Genomic DNA, 24,874 nt, shown 5'->3' with positions numbered 1-24,874 from the left:
TTTCAGGTTCAATGTTTATGGTTTGGGGACCGGATAAAGGTATATCAAGTCCACTCCTTTCGAGTCATTATCTCTTCATTGAGTTTAATAAATTTTCTTGGTCCCCTCAATTTCTCCCTCCTAATTTGCGGATGTAGTAAGAATCCGGAAGACTTGGATCGTGATCACAGCTATTCCATTGATCAGCTGTGGTTTAGGAAAGACATGTCACCTCTTGGGGTCTCAGTGTAATCATCTCCAAATAGAGAATCCCTCGTAATCCGCATGGCCCTTTTAAAATCCGATGTTCTATGACTTCTGCTCCTTCTTCCTTTGATTACTGACATTTTTCTAAACTAGAACCAACTAGAGGTTCTCCGCCTAAGTTCATGACCTAACATTTTACAGAGGCAGCATGATGTGGTCGTTAGCGACATGGATTCTGAATGGGTCACTTCTTGACGGTGGTGACTTGGAGCAAACTATTGAATTTCCCAGAGAGCTTCAGATTTCTTTGAAATGTTGTTAATAATGTTACATATCACAGAGGGTGAAATGATGGTATTAGTGCATAAAGAGTATACAAATTGATCCTATTGATATAAAAGGCATTAAGACTAGTGCCTGCTCAATAGGAAGTTTTACATATATGTTAATTATTATATTACCCATGAGAAAATAAACTCAAGAACAATCTTACTATTTCCTTTTCTATCGATGAAATACAGGTAAAATAGGAATTGGAGGAGTAGTCCTAGTAGATTATACTTATTTTAACCCATGACGTTTTTGGCTTCAGAGCATAAACACCAGTAGGGCTAGCCTTCAGAGTAGGAAGGGTAATGGTCTTTCTGCTCTTCAGCTTACTGGAATTAGATAAGTTATTGGGCAAAAACTCTACCAGCCCAAGCTATGCATTCCACTGCCGGCTATTTCACCACTGAAGTTTCTAGCATCTAAAATTTAAGAGTAGTGGTCCCCAACCAAGTCAGGGAGGAGCGCATAATAATATTTGCATATGATGAAGTAGTGGAAGTAAACAATTTGAAAATGGCCCTTAGGAAAGTTGTGCCCAAATTCTCCTAATCCCCATCCCCATCCCCAAGAACTATTTTAAGAGTCATTAAAAGGCTAATATTCTGCAGTGGGGTCACACCTAGAGGAAAGTGGAATTATGGAAAAGAAATTGGAAAGAGAGTGTGAACAAAGTTAGAGACAGAAAAAAAATTGATAAATAGTTTAAGTAGGTGGTCCGAACATGAATGTGTCCTTCTTCACAGTTTTCTTTAGGTTTGGTCCTGGGTCACTTTTTTCATAAACACCCCAGGCTATTAATTGACCTTTTTTGAGAAAGGAATCACCCTAGCCAACGTTCCCTAGAGAGAACTCCAAACCCAGAGGTTGAGATATAGCTACCCTAACGAATCTACCAGCTCATCTTCCCAGCTTGACTTACCTAAACAGCGATGACGTCCAGTCCAAGCCTTCCCCTTGTCCTGGTGGCCTTACATAGGAGAGCAAATAGAAGATGTCCCTGCATGACTCGTTTTCTTCTCTAAAGCAGGGTTCAGTGACTGCATGTCCACTGAATTCTAAATAAAAAGTCAGGCAACGTGGGTAACAAGTCCACAAAGACCATACACAATTATCTTGTGCTGTATTTAAGACAGCTGCAATTATTCTTATAATCCTATGGTTGACTGTGGCTTTCTGTTATTTCCCGTGCTTGGTGACAGCTCTGCTTCAGCTCAGGCCTTCCTTCTCATCCCAGTGGCTGCAATAGCTTCCCACTTGCTTTCCCTGGCTCTGGTCTGTTTTCACACCAACCCGAGTCATTTCTCATAGCCATAATAATTTTTGTGATGTTCAGGTCGTGAAAGGATATATAAGTAGATAGCAAGTAAGTGGATGGCTGTTACTCCCACTTCTGCAAGATGGAGGCATGGGCTTGACCTGTCACCCTGATGCTTCCCCAGCTCCTAGGAGGAGTGGTTCTTCTCCAGGGCATGTGACAGCACTTTTTAGGTGTGTCACAATGAATGGCAAACTACTAAATTTCGTAACTAATTGCAGCAGTTTAGCTATTTAGCAAATTATTTTCACTCATTTAAACCATGATAAGATTTCTCGAGGTAGATAGGAAAAAAAGTGGAATTATTGCTATCCATATAGAAATCATACGTGATGCATTGCCTTAACGTGTCGTCCTATCATGTATGCCAGGAAAGAAAATGTTTGCCTGTTGCTGTTAAGGAAATCACTTCTTGAAGGAGACAGAAAAATAACCAAAATGTTTGCAATGTATGGAAAGTCTTTCATTTTTTTTCAGTCATTCACAGGTGTCAGATGCCACATCTTTTTTGGTGTCTGATGCTTTATCCGGATATCTTCTTTCGGGTGTCCACCGGGAAGTCATAGTAAGCCATGACAAGACATTAGCAGTTTAGCTAGAGTGTTAAGCAAAAATCCATTCCTAATTTGCATGCCTAAAATATGAAAAAAATAACCACGAGCACACTGTCAGCCAAGGGCAGATAGATAGAAATATAAATAAATAAAATGAACAAACTGTCTTCAAAGGAAATCAGAGAAACTTCACTTGCTTATTCGCCACCTTCAGGAAAGGGATTTTGTTTTCCTATGTATTCCTTTTTTTTTCCCCAAAAATATTGGCAGCAGCATTAAAATTGGGGGCAAAGGCAACGGTAGATTGTCGAGAAACTTCATTTGTCCTGTCTTGCAACCTAGTAGAGAAAACACCTTTAGGCGTCCTTTTCGAAGGCCATTAGAATTGTAGAATTTGGAGGTGAAAGGAATGGAAAGAAACTGACTTGGGTCTATTCATCCTTGACCTACAGGCACTGGACACCCAGCCAGACACTTCACCAACCCCCACACAGGCTGCCCTTTCCAACCCTCACACACATGCACATGCTCCCACAATTATGAAAGATTCCAGAATTGTAACAATCACTCATGTGCCTTCAGAGGAGGTTTTAAGAATGGCTCAAGGGAAGAGTGAAAGCCTTAGCAACAATTTTGAAAGATGCACGCACAGCACTCACCTCACCCACTTCTCCGCCCAGAACACACACCGTTTGAAATAGCTGACAAATGTTGGCTGGTGGGTTAGGCTTTGAGAAACAGCAAAGACTTCCCCAAAGTGCCATTGTTCCTAAGCCAGTTTGGGCATGTTGTCTTTTACATTCCATAACTCGGCTTCTCTCACGTGTCCTAAACCGGTTAGCCTTTGGAGAGTGACGGTTGGAAGCACAACTAGTCCTCTCAGATCTTACTTCAGGTGTTCTGTTCCCTTCTCAAGTCATACCCCCCAGGGCAAAAGGGGGGCATGACAAAATAAGGAAGCATCAGTCAACCTGAAAACCCCTGTCAAGCCCCCGTATGTAAGTGAAGGCTTCTGAGGATTACGGGTCGGGAGCAATCTTATTCCGAACCCAGTTCTTAGCACACCTGGGTGATGCAATTACTGCTGATTTAAGCTGACAAATGACATCTCGAAAGGATTTCCTTTTTCTTCCAGAAGTGTGTTTTGACTCTGTTGGTGTTTTTCTATGGATTAGAATGATTCAGAAAGAATTACATCAAAAGAAAGAAGGATATCAAGACGTTCTTGTGGCCTTTTCTGTCTGCCATTGGTCAAAATGAGGTGATATGTGGGTTTAAACGCTTGTCCCACATGAACTTCCCATTCTGGCTAGTCTAAGTGCAGAGATGATGCATCCATTGAGACCCTGGGAAAAGGTCATGTCTCTTTTCTCCGCTTGGGTGGGCAGGGGAAGAAGGGTAGCAGTGACGACCACCCTTTGACTTTGTCCATCTCCTTGCTAACTTCTGCTCAATCTTCCCACCTCTGATCACCCAGCAATCAGATTCAGGCAAGCAGATTATGTAGGATCTTTGAAGACAGAAGAGAAGCATTTAAATTCCAAAGCATTGTTTTATAATGTGATCTTTTATCACAATACCATGTGCCAATTCTTATTGCCTGACAGCAGCTTCGCCGTATGGGTACAGGAAGAAGTAATGGCCTGTGCTTCACTTTGTTCCATCTTCAAGCTGCGCCTTGTTGCTCATTTAATCTATTAATTTCAAACATTCTTGCATTTATCCGCATTATCACCCTTCGAAGTCATGATACTGTCCCCATTTTGCAGAAGAGAATACTATCTACTTTTGTGTGTTATTTCCAGATTTGGAACTCCACAAAAGTTTTGAGACATACCCCCTGTAAGATCAAGATTATTCAAAAGTCATAATAATAATGGGTAGTAAGTAATAATAGATAGTAAGTAATAATAATGGATGCTTCGAAGGAAAAGTTAAGTATAAAAGAAGGTAATGTCTAAGGAGAATGAGTTGTAGCCCGAGCAGTATCACGGAAAGGAGACAAAACTTGTACACTGGTACTTTCTTAGATCCTTAAGGTGGCTCTAGACCCTGCTTTAGCAAAAAGGCTCCCCATGTGCTGTGCTCTCAGGTGAGATGGGAGGGATGAGGATTAGACAGATGCAGCAGCCACTCAGCAGGTACTTACTTTAAGCATGTCACATGGAATTGGAATCCTCACACATCCTGTAAGTCTGTAGAAGGAAATCAAAGAGTTTGCTGCAACTCGTCCTCTTAGAACTAGTCTGTGTCTAGTTGATCTGCAGCATTTCCCTAGCCAAGGGCCTAGAAATGCCTCACCCAAGGGGAACGGTCCAAAATCCCTTGCGAAGAGACGTCATACCAACTCACTAAGATCACTATGCTCTTGCAGGGTTAAAGATGATAAAATGCTCCCTGAAGGAATTACTCTCTGGCGTGGAGCACCGGGAATCTCTTCCACAACTACGGGCAACTTCACCTTCCATCTCAACCTTAGGCACCAGGTAAGAGCTTTAGAGAACCTCGGTTTGCTATAGTTTCCTGAGAATTAGTGAGCAATAAAACTTTGATTTAAAGCAGAATATGTGCTTTATCAGCTCCTCACCAAAATGAATTTGTCTCCACTTTTCCCATCTCATTAAGCTAAGCAAATATACCTCCTCCCACCAGTACTATACCCATAATAACCAAAAGTTATATACCCAGTTTTCATTTGGGTCACATTTAAGGCACTCTGGAAATGTAGGTTAGAGCCAAATTTCAGCTAGTCACAAATGCCTTTCTTATTATTAATCTGGCAAATTGATGAGATTGCCTTAGTATTCATATCTGCAAAACAGGGCCAATGAATCCTTCCTTCTGTGCTCTTTTCCTTACAGGTCTTCAGGGCATTAAAACCTCTGTTAACCAGAGAGCAGGGTAGGAGGTGGAGGGTGATCTGCTTAGTTAGTTTTAAATAGTTAATCCAAAAGTTCTATCATTCCAAACTTCAATGAAAATATTTCTGTAATATGTTGGCAACATTTCAGTTTAGTAGGTATAATATACCAGGAAGGTCTTTAATGATTGAGAATTGCAATTATCTAAGGGTAACTATATTGCCAATACAGCATGGCCATTATGCTCTGGCACTAGTAATGTCATGAATACTTTGTAGATTTTTTGTAAAGACTGTATGAGATTAGGTGCTTAAATCACTTTGCTGGTATAGCCATTATGGAATACAGTATGGAGGTTCTGCAAAAAATAAAAATAGAACTACTATGAGATCCAGCAATCCCACTTGTGGGTATTTATCCAAAGGAAATGAAATAAGCATCTCGAAGATATTTCTGCATGCCTGTGTTCATTGTAGCTTTATTCACAATAGCCAAGATATGGAAACAACCTAAGCGTCAGTCAAAAGATGAATGGACAAAGAAAATATGATAGACACACACACACACACACACACACACACACACACACACACGCACACCATGGAATATTATTCACTCTTAAAAAGAAGGAAATCCTGCTATTTGCAGCAACATGGATGAACCTAAAAGACATTATGCTAAGGGAAGTAAGCTAAACACAGAAATTCTGCTTACAAATTCTGCATGATCTTGTTTATTGTGGACTCTAAAATAGTCAAACTCATAGAAATACAGAGTAGAATGGCAGTTTCCAGAGATTGGGGAGTGAGGGAAATGGGGAGATGTTGGTGAAAGGGTATTTTTTTTAAAAAAAAAAAGCACTTTTCTTGATTCCTGGCTGCTAGTAAGTACTTATGAAGTGTTTCTTATTATTGTAATTATCAATTCTTATATCCAAGAAGGTGTATAAAATCAGGTTGAACATGTAATAAGTGCAGAGACTTCCAAAGATGTGTGTTTTGAAATAAATCCTTTGCGTAAATTTGTTTTTTTACATATAATTCACCTCTTTCTTTTACTGCATGGAGAATCATGCTTATGTTTACCCAAGGGTTTTGGGTTGCTGGATCTGGTTAACGGAGATGTCACTGTACACTTCCTCGCAGGTGGGACAGGCCTCAAGTGTCTGAGCCATCACATGTGCCATCACCTCGGGTCTGAACTTTCTAAAAGAAATATAAAAGTCCTGGGAATTACAGTTCCTGGCCTTCCTGACCTTTCTTTCCAGGATTTTATGAAACTAGGGGAGATAACTGTGGGAAAGCATGATGGACCAGTGGGAGGAAAGGTAGTCAGGAATTTCAGAGATTCATGTTTTGCCGCACTGCTTCCAATAACAAAAGAGCTACTACAGACTAGCACTGAGGTTTGCAGATGTTTTTCTTTGGAAATGGTTGGTAAATAGGTGTTCATGGAGTATCCTCTATTCACTAAGTAGGCACTGTGCTTGTTGCTTTTGTAAATATGGAAATTATGTTCCAACCCCCACGGAATCTAGTTCAATAAACAGGAATAACTCATGTAAAATAAATCAGAGGCCGAAGAAGGAATAAGTTCTAGTGTTCAATATAGCACAGTTGGGTGACTATAGTTAGCAGTAATATATTGTATATTTCAAAATAGCTATAAGAGAAGACTTGAAATGCTCTCAACACAAAGAAAAGATAAATGTTAGAGGAGACAGATATTCTAAATACTCTGACTTTATTATTACACATTTTATACATGTATCAATATATCACATGTATCCCATAGATATGTACAAATATTATGTATTAGCAAAAATACAGGAAAAAGAAGTTGATTTTCTCCCCTGGAACTATAGGGGAGAGAAGTTTGAAAATTTCACAATAAAAAGTCTTTGAAAGTAAAAAAAAAAAAAAAAAAAATCAATCAATCCAATAGTGGTCAAATGGTTCTGGTAGAAGGTCAGAGGGGGGAGCAGTCAATGAGTGCTGGATAGATTGTTCCGGAAAGCGTCTTGTGGGAGGTGCATTTGGAAAGGTGGGAGCCATTGGGAATCTCGGGTCCTATGTACAGTGCAATGTGGACCAGGGAGGGGAAAATGAGGCACCTTGCACACAGCAGCTCAGCCTGACTAGAGGTGGGAATGCATGGTGGAGTGTTGGGGAGAAATAACATCTCAAATTTCTCAAGAACACATTCTTGGCTTTTGGTATTGCATATGCACGTGTGTGTCTGTGTGTGCGTGCATTGTGTTTATGTTAATGCAAAGTTGTTACAAAAACATAATTCGAATTTGAAAATTGTTTTGAGGAAAGGAAGACAACATATGTGGTGACACAAAGTGCTCCAATCCTGTTTGTGCTTTCATTTATTCTTTCTCGAGTCTTCTCTGTGATGATAAAGGGTTGGCAAGCCATGGATAATCAAAGCCACAGAAAATGATCAAGTGTAATTTTAGCCATTCAGTTTCACTGGCTTTTCCTATTATTCTTGAGCGCAGCTGTAGAAACAAAGTCATTTGAGTTATTGGTATTTTTCCCATTGGCTTAATTCCCCTACTGTATATGTTAAACAAGGAAATGGTTTAAAGCAGGCATATAAAGGGAGAATTAATCCAGACGACCTGGCCCACCTGCAAACCCATTCCCTCAGTCCTATGTCTGGTTTGGGAGTCCCTGAATTTGCTTTTGTCCCAGAGAGGGCCAGAGATAGTGATAGCAACTCATTGAGATCATCACTAAAGCTGATGCTTAATTTACTTGCATTTACTTCAAAAGCAAGGTATGTTCACATGAACTATAAAGCCTAAAAAAAAACCCCAATCAGGGCCAATCTCTTAGATGGTGGTATACATTTGGAGAGGTAAGTGTCATTTGAGGGTGAATTTCTGTGATATTTCATCAATGGAGTTTGTTAGCTCAGTTGATTCAAATGCAATGTTTAATGAATCAATGGCAGATCTTGCTCCCACTTAGTATTAAAGAATAAGGTTTTGTTTGTTTGTTTATCTTGTGTGTGTTAGTTTTACAGGGCAAAGATAGTTCCAGCTAGGAAATTAGCCAACATACTTCTTCTGTAACAATAAACAGTGATATAGACTGGATGGCTTAATAGAGACTAGTAGGTATTACTGGGGAAAATATAGTGTGTGGTATGTGCTATTTGTGATTCATTTTCGATGTGTTAATAGTATTTCATTCACATACCAAAAGCAGCATAATATTATTTATAGCTTTGCTGACAATGAGCTTGATGCTTTTAAAGATGCAGTCTTCAGGCCACCAGAAGGCTTTCCGGTAAGTTCAGAAACTTCTGTCTTCTATTCTTAGTACTTAAAGCACTCCAGACAGCCCTAACTTATACAGAAGTTATGGTCCAATATTTCATTGTATCCCTGGTATCGTTCCTTTCTCATAGAATAAGCAGTGTTATAAATAGTGGTTAGTCTGTCAGACTAGCACACAAAAGACTATTTAATAGATGGTAGTTAAATATATATTTGTTGGATGAATAAATAAACAAACATTAGCTCTATTCACTTGAGTTCTGTGTCCTTAAATCAAGGGATCATGTGATATAAGAAAGAGAAGGTATGTATTTCTTCTTCTTTTTCAGGGAGATAGACCTGTGCAATATTTTATGATGAATGAAAAGGCAGCTCATCCACTCTCGGAGACTTTTTGCCCTAGCCTTCAATCTCTTTATTATTGCCACTTCACTTTGGGTGAGCTTAGGAGAGTTCTGCTCGTTTTGCTTGTTCCACAATTATTTACTATTCTCTGCCTCTTCTCTGTCAAAACTCACTTCTTCAGTAAAACCGTTGTAATTAGATATTAGGAAGGACAGACTTAGATACAAATAATCCATATTATGTTGTGACTGACCAATAACACCATAACCACACCCAATCATTAAGTCTTTTAAAAAGTAGGTGTTTTAAACTCAAGTAGATATTGAAAGTTGTCTGTTCAGTGAAACAAGGAAAGGCAGAAACTTCTAAGCATCATGTAATAGACTTGGGTCAGGAGAGGAAACTATTGTCAATAGAAGGGTTTGTCTTCTTTGGGCATATCAGCTTCTCCAGGGACATCCTCCCCTTGGGTCTGCCTAGGTCAACTCTTACAGACCATGTTGAAATCTAACTGCGTTCCCACATGACTTCCCTCCCCACTTATCTTATTAACACCAATGAATGAGATCATAGTCATGATATCAACTTTATCTTCATATTCCCCATGTTCTTCTTGAGATACCAAAAATCATAAATGTTAGTTTTTCTTTCTTTTCCAACATCCAGCCCCTTTAAAGAACTTTGGTTCTTTAAAGACCAAGTGGTCCACTTAGTCTGTCACTGTTTCTAAGTAAAACCCTATTCAAGAACTAGGGAAATGATTTGTATAGTTTCTAAGGAAAAAAAATATGTGAAGTAGGCAGATGCCACAGTATTTTCATACAGAATTCTTCGCCCTGCGTGTGACATCTCACTGCCGTCTTTATCAGGGGATCGGGCGCCCTGCTACTTACTATCCCCATCAAAATATCGTATCTGAACCTTCATTACAAAAGCAGAAGTGTAAAATATTAACCCTTGCAGGGGCAGCTCTTCTTTCATCATGAGTCAGGGATTCAGCTAGGGAAGAAAATCCTAACCAAGGGAATTTTAGCCATCAACCTTAAGGGGAAGTTATGATTTTACGTGATCTCCAGCCAGGTCCTTCTGTATACATCTAAAACCACACCTCAAAGCCTACTGTATGCTATGGCATGTTAGTTTTTAGGTTTCAGAAAGAGTGATCCAGGAGAAGGCCACCCGTCCCTATCTATGGCTTTGGAGGGGGCTCCGGAAGTGGACTGTTGAGGGTCTGATCTCGGCTCTGTGATTTCCAGGCTGTGTGACCATGAGGAGGTCACTTACTGTCCTGGGGCTCAGATCCTTCATCTATTAAATACATAGTGCCAGCCTCACAGAGCTGATGAGAAGATGTGGTATAAGACTTTTAGAGAAGTTCCTGGCACAGAGTAAGCCCTCAATAAATGTTAGCAACTATCACTGCATGGGAGACAGGATTGTCCCACAAACGTGTCTACAGAGTTACCTCCTCAAAGCAACTTCCTGCTAAAATTGTGTTAACAGTTGCATTTGTGCTGACACCAATAGCATGAGTAGAAAAGATAGAGGACTTAGAGATAAAGGTCACTTCAACTTAACATCTGGTGGTTGGCAAAGGTGCAACAAAGCTAACCTTTCATAATGAGAGAGGCAAACATTCTCCCATTCTCCCCAAGAAGCAATGTGGTCCTTGCCTGCTAGGAACGGTTTCTTTTTCTTAGCCCTTTCTCTAAGAATCCCCAGCCTATGTTAGACCCGGGCTTGGCTCCTAAAGACCACACTGGCTTTGATGGTGAAAGTTACGGTTAGGATCACAATTATCTTCTCAGCATCATCTATAAAGGCTGTTTATGCAACACGGTTATAGTTGTGGCTTTCATGCAATTGTTTATAACATTTTTTGTGAACTTATCAGGAAAAAGTGAGTTCTGAGTCTATACCAGTCCCCAAATAATTGGGTAAATCTTTCTTGCCAAGAGAGGGTTAAGAAAAGGTATCTTTAACCAACCCCTCTCCCCTCACCTCCTTTTCTCTCTCTGTTCCTTGTTCCACAGCGGGCCAATGACTCCAAACACTAGGCAGGCAAAACTTCAGGGTTGCTAGGTAGCCTTACAACTTAGCAGCTGTCCTCAGCACATGTGCAACTGTCAGGACAATAAAATATTGTTCATTGCTTCTACCCCACAACCAATTAGGTCAGCTGTAAATATTGGAATTGCTTGGTAAACATGCTGGAAGATTGTGCTGACTTGTTAATATAAGTGAAAATGTAATTAGATTTATAACACTTTTTTCCCAAACCATAATTTACAACAACAACAACAGGAGGAAAAAAATTCTCTTGCAACCTGCTGAAATATCATTATTAAAATGCACATGAAAAGTCAATTATGCCAGAGGGAGGTATTTAAGAGAAGTGAGTTTCCATACCCTGGGATTACACCGTGGGGATTACATATTTCTTATTTATTTTTTTTCCCTGAGATCTTTGCTGCTGCCAAATGAAAAGGAACAGATATTTTACTTATTTCGCTCTGAAATATTGCCGCAGATGATGCTAAGAAGTAAACTAAATAACCTGGCTCCCTGGAAACCTACTCTGTTCTCCTCAAAAGCCCCAGGAAAACCTGAATAGTCACCATTCTTTTTTATTTATAAGCCTGTCTCTCTTTAAGCAATACTCATATTCCTTAAAAGATGTGGAAATCAAATATATTTTGTAAATGCTATTCTGTCTTACTCTTTAAAAGAGCGGGTTATGATGTGGAATTCTGTGGGGGCCATCCTTATGGAAAGATAAGAAATAACCCCTCATTTTCATGTAAAATCTGAAGTTTCCTCTACTCCCAGAATCACAGTGGGAGTTCAGAGCTCTACCCTCAGACAAGGATGCATAGACTGACAGGACATTCAAATGTTTTAGAGGCTCAGGTCCCACCACGTGCCCTCCCTGGGCAGGAGATCTCGGTGTCTGCACTTGCTGGGCTGGGCTGGGCTGGGCGTGGCTTCATCCCATGCAGGGGCCTCTGGGTGTTGGATGAGGCTCCGCCCCTCTTTCAAAGGCAGAGTCTCTAATCCCAGTTCCATTCTTAACCCAGCCAGGTTGCTGCCTCTCTGCATTCTGCTTTCCTCATAATAAACATAGGTATTATTGTATCTCATCTGCATTTAAGATACCGACGGGGAAAATCTAGTTAAAAAAATCATAAAGCAACTTATGAATATGAGGGAAGCTGACATTTTCTCTCTTGAACTTCTTCTTCTAAGATGTTCAGTTTGGAGGTAATGGAAATCCATATTTTTTTAAATTAATTTATTTTTGTTTATTTTTCTTTTTAAAAAATTTTCAGAATATTATGGGGGTACAAATGTTTTGGTTACCTGGATTGCTTTAGTAGTGCTTGAGTCAAAGTTTTAAGTGTGCCCATCACCCAGTTAGTGTTCATTGTACCCATTAGGTGTGATTTTATCCGTCCCCTCCTTGCCCCCTCACACCTGCAAGATTTCTGTTGAGTTTTACTTCCATCTGTGCACAAGACTGCCGATCAGTGAGTTCCAATTTAATAGTGAGTACATGTGGTGTTTGTTTTTCCATTCTTGCAATACTTCACTTAGGAGGATGGTCTCCAGTTCCACCCAGATTGTTGAAAAAGGTATTAACTCATTTGTTATGCCTGAGCAGTACTTCGTGGTGTACATATACCACATTATATTAATCTGCTCATGAATTGATAGGCATTTGGGTTGATGCCACATCTTCGTAATTGTGAATTATGCTGCAGTAGACATTCTAGTACAAATGTATTTTTGATAAAATGACTTTTAGTTCTTTGAGAAATCTCCATACTATCTTCCATAGAGGTTGTGCTAGTTTGCAGTCCTACCAACAGTGTATAAGTGCTGCTTTCTCTTCCCATCCATACCAGCCATCTATGGTTTTGAGACTCTTTGATACAAGCTTTTCTCACTGGGATTTGGTGATATCTCATTGCGGTTTTGATTTGCATTTCTTTGATGATTAGTGACACTGAGAATTTTTTCGTGTTTATTGGCCATTAATATATCTTCTTTTGAAAAGCTTCTGTTCATGTCTTTTCCCCTCTTTTCAATGGGGTTGTTTGATTTTTTTTCTTGCTGATTTCCTTGAGTTCTTTGTAGATTCTAGTGATTAGCTCTTTATCAAATGTATACTATGCAGATCATGTAAACAAAGGGAAAAACATATCATGCTCATGGATCACCAAAATCAACACTGTTAAAATTTACATACTACCAAAAGTGATTTACAGATTCAGTGCAATGCCCATCAAAATACCATCATTTTTCACATCTCTAGAAAAAAATAATTATATGCTTTGTTTGGAATCATAAAAGAGCCCAAATAGCCAAAGTGATCTTAAGCAAAAGGAACAAATTTGGAAGCATCACTTTATCAGACTTCAAGTTATACTACAAGGCTTTAGGAACCAAAACAGCATTGTACTAGCACAAAAATGGAAACACAGATTAATGGAACAGAACACAGAACCAAAATATAAGACCATCCACATATTGCCATCTCATCTTTGACAAAGTAGGCAGAAATATACACTGGCAAAAAGAATCCGTATTCAATAAATGGTGCAAGACATGGTGGTGTGCACCTGTAGTCCCAGCCACTAAGGAGGCGGAAGCAGGAGGATCACTTGAAACTAGGCGTTTGAGGCTGTAGTGAGCTATGATGATGCCACTGCACTCTAGCCCAGGCAATAGAGTGAGATCCTGTCTCAAAAGATAAAAATAAAAAAAGAAGATTCTCAATCTGTAGGATTATTCGGGACCAGGAAGAAAGGCCCAGAAGAAGCATGTTTTTACAACTACACAAGCAGAACGTGTCTATCAAGCCTAATCATATCCCTCCTTCCAAGTGTATTTCAAGGTCAACCTTCCCAGCTAGAACTGGCTTCTTTTCTTGGGGGAGGGTGGGGCAAAGGAAACTCATCCCTAACAGGCACCCTCCCACTATTGCACCAGATTTTCTCATCTCAGCCTCCAGATCTATGGAGCTGCCTCAGGCAAGTTCCTTCCTCTTCCTTTACTCTCCTTCCCTTTACTATTGCAGCTACTGAACCAGGTCACAGTGATTTTCCAACCCAAGCAATAAGAGAAGGGTAGAGAAGGGAGGGGGTGTGTGTAGGTGTGGCTGCACAAATTCCAGGCACAGGAGGCTTCTTCAAATCCCTGTCTAGTACACCCCCCGGACTGGCTTGTTTTCACACTGAGAGTCATGGAACACAAGGCCAGATGCTGACAATGGGATCCCTGAAGCGGACAGGAAGTGAGGAGGGAAGAGCAGAAATGGAGAGGCAGGAAGGGTAAGCAGATTCTGGAACAATGCCACTGTACCAAATTACCGAATACAATTATAAAATTAAAACTTCCCCCCACATACCTGACTTCCCATCTAACCCAGCCCCATTAACTCCACTCAGAAACACTCTCTAAGGTAATAATAATAATAATAAAGGCAAAATAAAACAATCAATGAAATAATCAGGGAACTTAGCAGCTTCTGTGAATTGCTGACACCTGGCCTAGCAGTCTGGGGAAGGTTTAAAAGAATCAAGTGAGGAAGCCATGAGAGTGAGAGGGCTTTCTCTCCCGAATTCAGTTTCCTCTGCTTTGCTCCTAAGAATCTCTCAAATCTCTTTACTTCAGTGTTAATCCCAGTTCCAAACTGCCTTCTTCAGTTCCTGTACAGACCGGAAATGGCCTCTGTCCTGGTCTCCCCACACCTATCCTTGCCCTTTCCTATCCATTTCTGTGTTACAGTTAGATGGATGTATCAGAAATGGAAATGTGACAGTATTGCTTCCCTTGAATAGTTTTCCGGTGCCCTTAGGAATGAGATCGAAGTCCTTAACAATGCCCTTGTGCTAAAGGCCCCGCCTCTAATAAAAGTTCCCTGAACTCAAACAGGATTCTCTCACTTCTCCAAATATGCATTATACTTCTTTTCCTGCCCTGGGACTCTGTGTTTACCTAGAATGTGCCTCCCCCTTTCTAAAATGTACTTTGCCTAGTAAATTCTTACTATGTTCCAAGGGTACTCAAAAACTCAATCTAAATACTCTAGATTACCAACATAAAAAGGACTTGATATTTTATTAACACCTCAAAAATATCCAACTTTTTCTCATTATAAGGAATGAATTCCTTTCAAACAAAAATATATCTCCCGTGTTGTCTTTTTCTTATAAAATATAAATATTTGATTAATGCCCAAGTAGCTGAAAGTAAGAGAAATCCTTTTAAAATACATACAGGAAATTTCTTTTTTATAAATTCTTTTATTTTTTTGAATTTTTTCTTTTTTTGAAACAGAATCTCACTCTGTCACTCAAACTGGAGTGTAATGGTGTCATCATAGGTCACTGCAACCTCCAATTTTTGGGCTCAAGTGATCCTCCCACCTCAGCCTCCCAAGTAGCTGGGACTACAGACATGCACCACCATATCTGGGTAATTTTAATTATTTTTGTAGAGGTGGGGGGTCTCACTATTGCGCAGGCTGATCTTGAACTCCTGGCCTCAAGCATTCCTTCCACCTCCGCCTCCCAGAGTGTTATCATTACAGGCATGAGCAGCTCTGCCTGGCTGAAAATTTCTAATGAGGAATTACACATCAGAAAAACTATAAGGTAGAAAGTGAGACTCCTCCTTCAGGTGAGGCTGAAACCAGGAATTGGAGATCTGTGTGCCCTGCCCGAAGGCGGTGGCCACTCTCTTGCTGCACTCTGCCACCGGGCCGTGTGAGCTGTGGTGCAGGCTTTGCTGTATGCACAAAGGCTCTCTTTACCTCTGTGCAGCAGCGGATGGCTGTGACTGTCCCAAACTCATATCCCTGCTCGCAAACTAGGTGACTAGGTGATTAGCTTCGCAATATCTCAGTTTCTTGTTACAGGAAGAAAGAGTGTCTGATTGGCTCAGCTCAAGTCAGGCAAACCTAATCCAGAAGGTAGAGTCAGCAGGAACAAACTTGACCACTGAGTAGGGGACGAGGTGGTTCTCAAAGAGGTAAAGAAGTGCAAATATGGGGGCTTGGTAGACATCTCAAAAGGTTTACTCCAAATAGACTAACAAGAACCATAATCATAATAAATAAGCACTCTTGAATATTATGTCAATTACAATATTTAGATAGATAGAGGTTGCTCTTACAGGATACACGGCACTATAGTGAACGCTTGTGGTGCCCATTAATTGGTAAATCCAACCTCAAGGAGCAGGCATCTGATATGCAAGAACAATGAGCCCCCCATTAATTGTAGACTGGGTGGAATAAATTAATGCAGTGCATACTTCCATCTGATACTTGGTGAGTGCCTTTGATGTGTATCGCACTTTCATGAATTCATTAATTAGAAAGTCGTGTTGAGGGAGGGGTCGGGTATTGTGCTAGAGATCAGAAAATTAGTGAAATCAATAAGGAAGGCTTCCTGCAGGAGGCAGGTCTTGAGCTGCATTTGAAAGGCCAAGTGCTCCAACAGCTGGCATTCTGTGATCTGCAGGAATAATAAAAAATTAATACAAAGCGAAGCAAAACTGATGGAAGGAAAATGCAGATTGGCTTTCCCGCAGATGAAATTTACTTGGCAACTGGCAAATCATCAGGACTTTGCTCAAGTCACTTTCTCAGTCCTCCTGGAAGGCCTACCTAGTGTGGGCACTGTAAAGATTGGTTTATGGCTGGGATATTTGTTACATTTTAATAAGGCTTGGAAACTTAGATGTTATTCACTGTGGCCGCCAATCAAGTACCCGTGTAAAAGCAAGACAAACATAACAATAAATGCTAAGCACTCCAGTGTTCAGTGCTCTGGCAGGATGCACTGCCGGCTTTATGAATGCGTGAGAGTGAATATACAGAAGCCTGGGAAAAGGTCATTGGTATTTTTGGAGCAATAAATCAAGTAGGGAAAGATTTGCATTTTGGCTGTATAACATGCAGGACTGGATTAGAGGGAGAGAATACTTTGAAGTAATATTTCTCCGCTGACTTGTTTTATTAGCTTCCTTTAAACATGTTACATTATTGCTTATAGAATTTCATTTACTCGGATTGGCAGCTTGATAAATACGTCTATTGGCGATGATCTGGATTGCTCTGGGCATTAATATTATTAAAACCTGTCACAAGGAAATGTCTGAAAGATGACTTACTGTAAAGATTGCAGCACGAAATAAATCATCCAGTGGTATTTGTTACCATTTATGGCCTCTTGGAGCTGAGTCAATCCCTTTTTATGTTGCATTATTTTTCAAGTTTTTATAGTCTTACATTATATATCGCTGTCAGAAATGAACAGATGGGGTGTCAAACACGCGTTTTCTGAATAATTCCCACCCTCCAGTTATTGGGATGAAGGACAAGTGCAAAACTGTATGTTCTTGAGCAAAAAGGAGAGAGAAAGAGGTGGAGAAGCTGCTGTGATGAAAGGGATCCCTTTGTCGGATTGTTCAGGCCAATTCCACCAGCTGCTTGGAATCCCTGACTGGCAGTCACCCTGTTTGGGTTTCAAGCAAGGGATGATCCAACAAATGCGGTTTTCAAATGCACTTTCTCAGAGTGCTTCCTGGTGAGACACCTCTGCATTTGGAGGGGAATGTGTCATACTACTTTCTTCCTAAAAAGCTGAGAAATTTATGGTTTTGATTTGCATTTCCCTGCTGATTAGAGATATTGAGCATTTTTTTTTCATATGTTTCTTTGCCCATTAGTCTATCTTCCTTTGAAAAGTTTCTGTTCATGTCCTTGGCCCACTTTTTAATGGGGTTGTTTGATTTTTTTTTCTTGCTGATTTTCCTGAGTTCTGTATAGATTCTAACTATCAGCACTTTCTCAGATGTATAGCATGCAAATATCTTCTCCCATTCTGTAGGTTGTCTGTTCACTTTAGTGATAGTTTCTTTGGTTGTGCAGAAGTTTTTAATTTGATTGGGTCCCATTTGTTTATTTTTGTTGTTGCTATAATTGCTCTTTGGGTCTTCTTCATAAATTCTTTGCCTAGACCGATGTCTATAAGAGTTTTCCAACATTTTCTTCTAGAATTCTTATGGTTTTATGCCTTAGGTTTAAGTCTGTTGTCCATTGTGAGTTGATTTTTGTGAGCAGTGAGAGGTGTGAATCCTGTTTCAGTCTTCTGCATGTGGCTATCCAATTTTACCAGCAGCATTTATAGAATAACGATTCTTTTCCCCAGTGTATGTTTTTGTCTGCTTTGTCAAAAATCAGGTCACTATATGAGGATGGTTTTATATCTGGGTTTTCAATTCTGTTCCATTGGTCTATGTCTCTGTTCTTGTGCCAGTACCATGCTGTTTTGGTTACTACAGTCTTGTAGTATGCTTGGAGTATGGTAAATTGATGTCTTCCAATTTGTTCATTTTGCTTAAGGTTGCTTTAGCTAACATTTGAACCAGCAACCCCACTATTAGGTATCTATCCAAAGGAAAACAGACATTCTATATATAAAATAAAAAAGACATCTGCACTTGAATGTTTATAGCAGCACCATTCACAATTGCAAAGATGTGGAAACAACCCAAGTGCCCATCAATACATGAGTGGATTAATAAAATGGAGTATATGTACATGATGGATTACTACTCAGCCATAAAAAAATGGTGAGCTACCTATTGTATTAACCTGGATGCAGCTGGAGCCCATTCTTCTAAGTGAAATATCACAAGAATGGAAAAATAAACACCAGATGTACTCACCGTTAAATTGGTATTAATTTATCAATATTTGTGCACATATGGGAAGTTACATTCATAGGGTGTCGGGCTGGTGGGAATGGGGAGGAGGATATGGGTAAATACACACCTAATGGATGCAGTGCATGCTGTCTCAGGGATACATACACTAGTTGGGTGGTGCAAAGGCCATTTATGTAACCAAAACATTTGTAATACTCTGAAATAAAAAACAAAAGTAAAACATAAAAAAAAAGCTGAGAAATTTGAAAAACAAAACCAACCAGTAAAAAAGCCCAGTAGAGCAAGAAGAAAGATGCATAGAAAGGATTTAGTATTCTCTGAGTGAGTAACTAATGTGAGAGCACCCTGATGAAAGGGGGCACAAAGGATTCTGAGCAATGTGAATTGTTCTGCAGGACCCTTGGGCTCAATGTAAAGAGAATAAAAGGGGCCCCCTTGGAGGGTCCCAGCACCTCACAGAGGAGGGAGGAGCACAGCTCTGCCAGGCCTGTTCCTACTGATGTGCAGTGCACCTTGGGAGTCTTTTGCTGTCTTGCTGTGGCAGGGCCAGGCGGCTGCCAATTGTAGCAGGAGACCTCTGCCAAGTCCTCATTGGAGGAAGAGAGAAAATCACCCTACTAAAAGCCAGCCAACTTTTGAAAAAGGAGGAGGAAACCTGTGTACACTTTACTCATTTACCTCCCCAACCTGCTCCTACAAAACCATTCTGAGTAGTTCTACAAAGTACCAGCCTATGGTAGAAGAACACACAGCATAGATGCAAAACCTGGGTGTCTGCAAACCAGATTCATTGATTACCATCTCAGGACTGTGAGTGAGTCGCTTAATTTCTCCTCCTCATAAAATGTGGGCAAGAAGAAGAATATTTTTGCCTGATTACCTCATGGTGTTGCTGTAGAAGGTCACATCACACCACGTGTGTGCACACACACATACACACAGAAGTTTAACGGCCCCTGCATTTGTCAAAGATGGGTGATTGCATCACCGTTGCAGCCAAATTCTTGCCTTCCCTCCTATAAAGCTCTGCATTTGCATGAGTTTATCAATCTCTATTATCAATGAGTTTATCAATCTCAGATCCTCGTCCCCAGATCAATGTGGAGCACTTTCTCCATTCATCTCTTAAAGTCATTTTCCTAGTTGGAGTGACTTGTGGACAGTCATCTGAGCCTCAGCAGGCCTCTCTCCAAAACCAGACCCATAACCTTGTCTCGATTCCTTCTTCCTTTATGTCATCTGCACAAAGTCCTTCTATATGTTTGTAACAATAGTTTCTATTTGTCACATTTGTGGAGGATTAAGCCCTTATGAGTGTTGATATTCACCAGTCACAGCTGAAATAGGCAGGGCTGCAGAGGACTGTTTCTAGGCCAAGTTCACAGATTTCTGGCCTTTCATTTGAGGTCTCACTGTCTAGTAGCACAGAAAGTATTCTGTTCTTAACTCAGGGTAAGGGTATAAAAGGGTAAATTTCGTATAGTCCATGAGTTGATAAAGGCAGTCGATTAGTTATGTATGTAGAGCTACAATTTCTGTATTCCTGTGAGAAAAACCTCTCCCCACCTTCTCTGGCTTTTTTTCCCCATTTCCCTTCCAAAGGATTATTTGCATAAGCCCCACCCCTCTGCAGCCAAATTGGCAATGCTGAAACCCCATTGGCTGACTAGTTCATAAACCTATAACTCTTAAATGTCTCATCAATCTATATAATATGCATTTCTTTTTTTTCTTCCTTTCTTCCTCCTTTCCTCCATCCTTCTATCCTTCTTTCTTCCTTCCTTATCTGTTACATTTTATTTACTTTTGCTTATCCAGAGATATATTGATTAAGTTATCAAAGTTCTTAGCTTCTTCTAATCAAGCATCAGGATGTCTGTGTTTCCACATAATAGTTCTCCTGACCCATGTGAGGCTGAGATTCACTGAGTTAAGCAATCAGCAAATTACCTTTTCTGTCCTCTGGACACTTAGTGTGGGCTTGCCTTTGATGTTCCCTCATAAGTCTCATTCTGAGAAAGCTCTGATGCACACCCATCTCCCCATCAGTCTGCAATAAGAGCCTATCACATCTTAAAGAAGAGACACGTGGCCCTGGACTTGAAGCCTGACTCTCTTAGTAACCACCAGCAATGCACTTTCTCTAGGCTAAATCCTGTAATTGTAAATTTAGAGAGGAGATGTCATCTAAAGCTCCTTCGAGCTCTAAGTCATCACTTGCTCCTGTTCCACATCCTGCAACAACTTCAGAGTAATTCATTTCTCCTTGCGGCACTTCATTTTTGCTGGAGAGAAAGGACTCTGCTGATGATAATCACCAAATCTCTCTCCAACCAGTTCCAACATAATACCTCATGCAGAGTTTATAAATCTTCCTCCCACTCCTTGTTTTAGCGCTCACTTAAAAAGTTACCATAAATTCATTTAAACCATTAAACCATGCATTAAACTATGTTAAAGGTAAGGGTGCTTGTGTGGTGCGTGGGGTCAGGAGGAGAAGCAAGTTTGACCCAGAGTGACCTGACATTATAAAGTTTCACAGTCATGTCTAATTACTGCTACCCACCTCTTTATTATTAATTCCACAATTCCAGCACATAAAATAACTTAATCATTTTCAGAATTTGCATGACTAATGGAGTGAGTTCTGATAGAATAAGGATAAGTTTCATAATTAGGTTTTGCCGGGAACTTGCGCAAACCAGTCTATTTATAATTTGGTCAGCTACTGATTTTTAATGAGGGCACTGAGAGGGACTGAAGCCTCTGGCAGCATTCACTTCATATTTTAATTACCCACAGTAATTCTGACAATTACACACATGTCATAAATCACATCATAATGACCCGTGAAGAAAGTGTATTTAATTACCAAAGGGGGAGTTCTCAGGTTAAACGAGTAGATGGGATGTACCGAGATGTGAACCACATTTGAAAACTGAGCTGCCTGTTTCTATGGTGCAGAAGAACCAGTCTCTGAAAATTGTAGGATGGTGAATAAGGAAAGCTGTTGCCAAGCTTTCAGTCTTAACCCCAGTATGTAAAGACCTTCCAAAGTCATCACTCCTATCCTTGCAACAAGAGAATACTGAAGGAACTGAAAAGTAAAGACTTTTCTTGGCCCATCAGTGACTGAGGTTGCAGAGCAAATCATCACCTGGAAATCTAAGGAATCACAGCTGAGATCTAGCAGTATGTATGTGTATGTGTGTGTGTGTGTGTGGGGGGGTATTTTGGGGAGAACCATTGAAGCTCCAAACCAGTAGGAACATTGAAATGATGATTTTGATGAATTACTGGAGGCTGAGTGTAGACTAAAGAATGAGAAACTCCTGGGGGCTTCAGGATTGGAGCCACCTGCCTTTTTGAGGGGTTTGTCTCAAGCAATCCCACCAGGTTCTCACAGTGAGGAGCTGAGAAAAATCCCCTCTGAGATGCTGTCAGGGTTAGGGAAGAGTAACCACTGTGAGATACACTCAGAACATTCTCCAACATAATGGCCTCCTCTCAAGAAGAAAAGACTTCCCCAGTGCCTTGTCTCACCTGAGGAAATGCAGGTCTTCTACTCTAGCTCCCCTCTATCCTTCTGTCTCACTTGAGGTATGGGGGAGGAACAGGTAGAGTTAAGGTACACAGTGGATGTCATGGACCTAAGGAATAGGCCCCATGAAAACCTGAGATTTAATCATAAAATTATAGTCTTCCCCTCTGCTTACACATTACCACCACACCAATAGGGATCTAGGACAACAAAAGTGAATTCTACTTGAAAGAGCTGCAAGGCGCAGACTATTCAAAAAGGAGTTCTTAAGGAAACCAAAGACAATAAAGAAGACAAAACCAATGATACTAAAGGAAATTGGAAACTACAGCTACAACAAACACAGGACAATTCCTAGCCAGATAAACACAAAACATCACATTAACACCTATTTACCTCAGTTTCTTTATTCAATATACCATATCCCATTATAAAACAAAATTGCAGAGCATGCTAAAGGACAAAAAAAAAAAAAAAAAAAAAAAAAACCACTAAAAAAACACCATTGAAAAGACAAAACAAGTATCAGAAACATAATCAGACATGATACTAATTTGGAATTTGAAAGGAGTATGATTAATATGTTGAAGGAAGCTCTAACAGAAAAAGACAACATGGATGAACAAATGGACAATGTAAGATGGGGGGTGTAAGCTAAGAAAGAAATTAAACTAGAAATCAATAACAGAAAGAAAGCTGTAAAACTCTCTAAAAATGTGGAAATTAAACAACACACTTCTAAATAACAGTTGGGTCAAAGAAATCTAAAGAGAAATTAGAGAAAAAAAAAACCCCACCTGTAACTAATAGGTGATTATAGCAAAGTTTTACAATACAATGTTAGTATATGAAAGTCAATTACTTTCCTACTAGACATCACAAATAACTGGAATTTGAAATTTTAAATATGCCATTTACAATGGCATGAACATATAATTTATATAAGTATGTATAGCATCTACAAAGTTCTGATAAAAACTTTGTTCTAAACAAATGCAAAGATGTTTCATACTCATGGGTTGGAAACTCAATTTTGCTAAGATGTGAATTTTTCCCAAACACAGCCTCAATCGAAATTCCAATGACCTATTTAGTAAGTATTGAAAAACTTGTTTTCAGTTCTCTTGAAAATATTCCCAGGAGTAGAATTGTTGTGTCATATGGTAACTCTATGCATAGCATTTTGAGGAACTTCCAGACCATTTCCCAAAGTTCACACCAGCAATGCATGAGAGTTTTGATTTATCTGCATCCTCTCTAATATATTTTATTATCTATCTTCTTGATTCTAATCATCCTATTGTGTGTGAATGGCATCTCATTATGCTTTTGATTTGGATTTCCCTGATAGCTAATAATGTTGAGGATATTTTATGTGGTTATTGGTCATTCGTATGTCTTCTTTGGAGAAATGTCTATTCAAGTCCTTTATGCATTTTTCAACTGAATTAATCTTTTTTGTTGTTGAGTTGTAAAAGTTGTTCATATATTCCTGATTAAATTCCTTTCTCAGATATAGTATTGGAAAATATTTTCTCATACTTTATGGGTTGCCTTTTCACTTTCTTCATGGAGTCCTTTGAACTACAACAGTTTTTAATTTTGATGACATTCAAATTGTGCACATTTTTCTTTTATTGCCTATAACTTTAGATGTTATATTTTTTAAAAAACTATTATATAATCCAAGATTTTGAAGATTTACACCTATCTTTTCTCCCAAGAGATACTTTCATTTCTCACATTTAAATTTTTGATCCAGTTTAGTTCATTTTGACATGGGGTATGAGATAAGGCTGGAACTTTATTCTTTTGCATATGAATATCCAGTTTTCCCAGCATTTGTTGAAAATACCATTAATTTTCTCTTTGTATTGTGTTAGCACCCTATTGAAAGCGAATTTATCATAAATGTAAGAGTTCATATCTGGACTCTCAATTGTATTCCATTAATCTATAGACATAGATTCTTATGCCAGTAACTCATTGCCTCAATTAATGTAATCTGTAGTAAGTTTTAAAATCAGGAACTTTTTTGTTCTTTGTCAAGATTGTTTTTGTTATTCTCTGTTATTTCAATGTCCATATGAATTTTAAGATCACTACAATACAGCTACTAAGTTTTTGATAGAGATTGAGTGGTAGCTTCAGATCAATTTGGAGAGTATTACCATCTTATCAATATTTAGTTTTTCAATTCATGAACATGGAGTATCTTTCCATTTATTTAGATATTATTTAAATTTCATTCAATATAGTTTTATAGTGTTCACTGTACAAATCTTCCAAAACTTTTGTTAAATTTATTCCTAAGCATTTACTTTTTTTGATATAAATGGATTTTTTTTAACTTTATTTCAGACTTTTTGTTGCTAGTGTATACAAATTCTATTCATTTTTGAATATTGGTTTTGTGTGCTTCAACCTTGCTGAAGGTTTCTATTAATTCTATTCTATAAAATATTGTGTCATAGGCAAAAAGAGTGACTTTTACTTATTTGAATTCCTTTTATGTGTGTGTGCCTAACTGCTCCAACTAGAACCTCCTGTGCAAGGGTAAATAGAAGCAGTGAGAGTTGACTTCCTTGTCTTGTATTTAATTATAGTAAGAAAGCTTTCAATATTTCACCATTAAATATGAGGTTAGCTCTGAGATTTTCACAGATGTCCTTTATCAGGTTGAGGAAGTTACTTTCTTTATCTAGTTTG

General features: G+C 39.3%; 1 protein-coding gene across 1 annotated transcript in view; it reads left to right on the top strand.

Moving 5' to 3' along the window:
* KCNU1 (potassium calcium-activated channel subfamily U member 1) overlaps positions 1–24,874 on the top strand; it is a 126,667-nt gene that overhangs the window by 63,462 nt on the left and 38,331 nt on the right. Inside the window, 1 exon segment of the mRNA XM_075997122.1 lies at positions 4,760–4,871. Coding sequence (XP_075853237.1) covers positions 4,760–4,871 — 112 coding nt within the window.

Source organism: Microcebus murinus, chromosome 24 (assembly GCF_040939455.1).
Source record: "Microcebus murinus isolate Inina chromosome 24, M.murinus_Inina_mat1.0, whole genome shotgun sequence".
NCBI lineage: Eukaryota > Metazoa > Chordata > Mammalia > Primates > Cheirogaleidae > Microcebus > Microcebus murinus.
The sequence above is the reverse complement of the archived record's forward strand: the minus strand, read 5'-3'. Positions and strand labels throughout refer to the sequence as shown.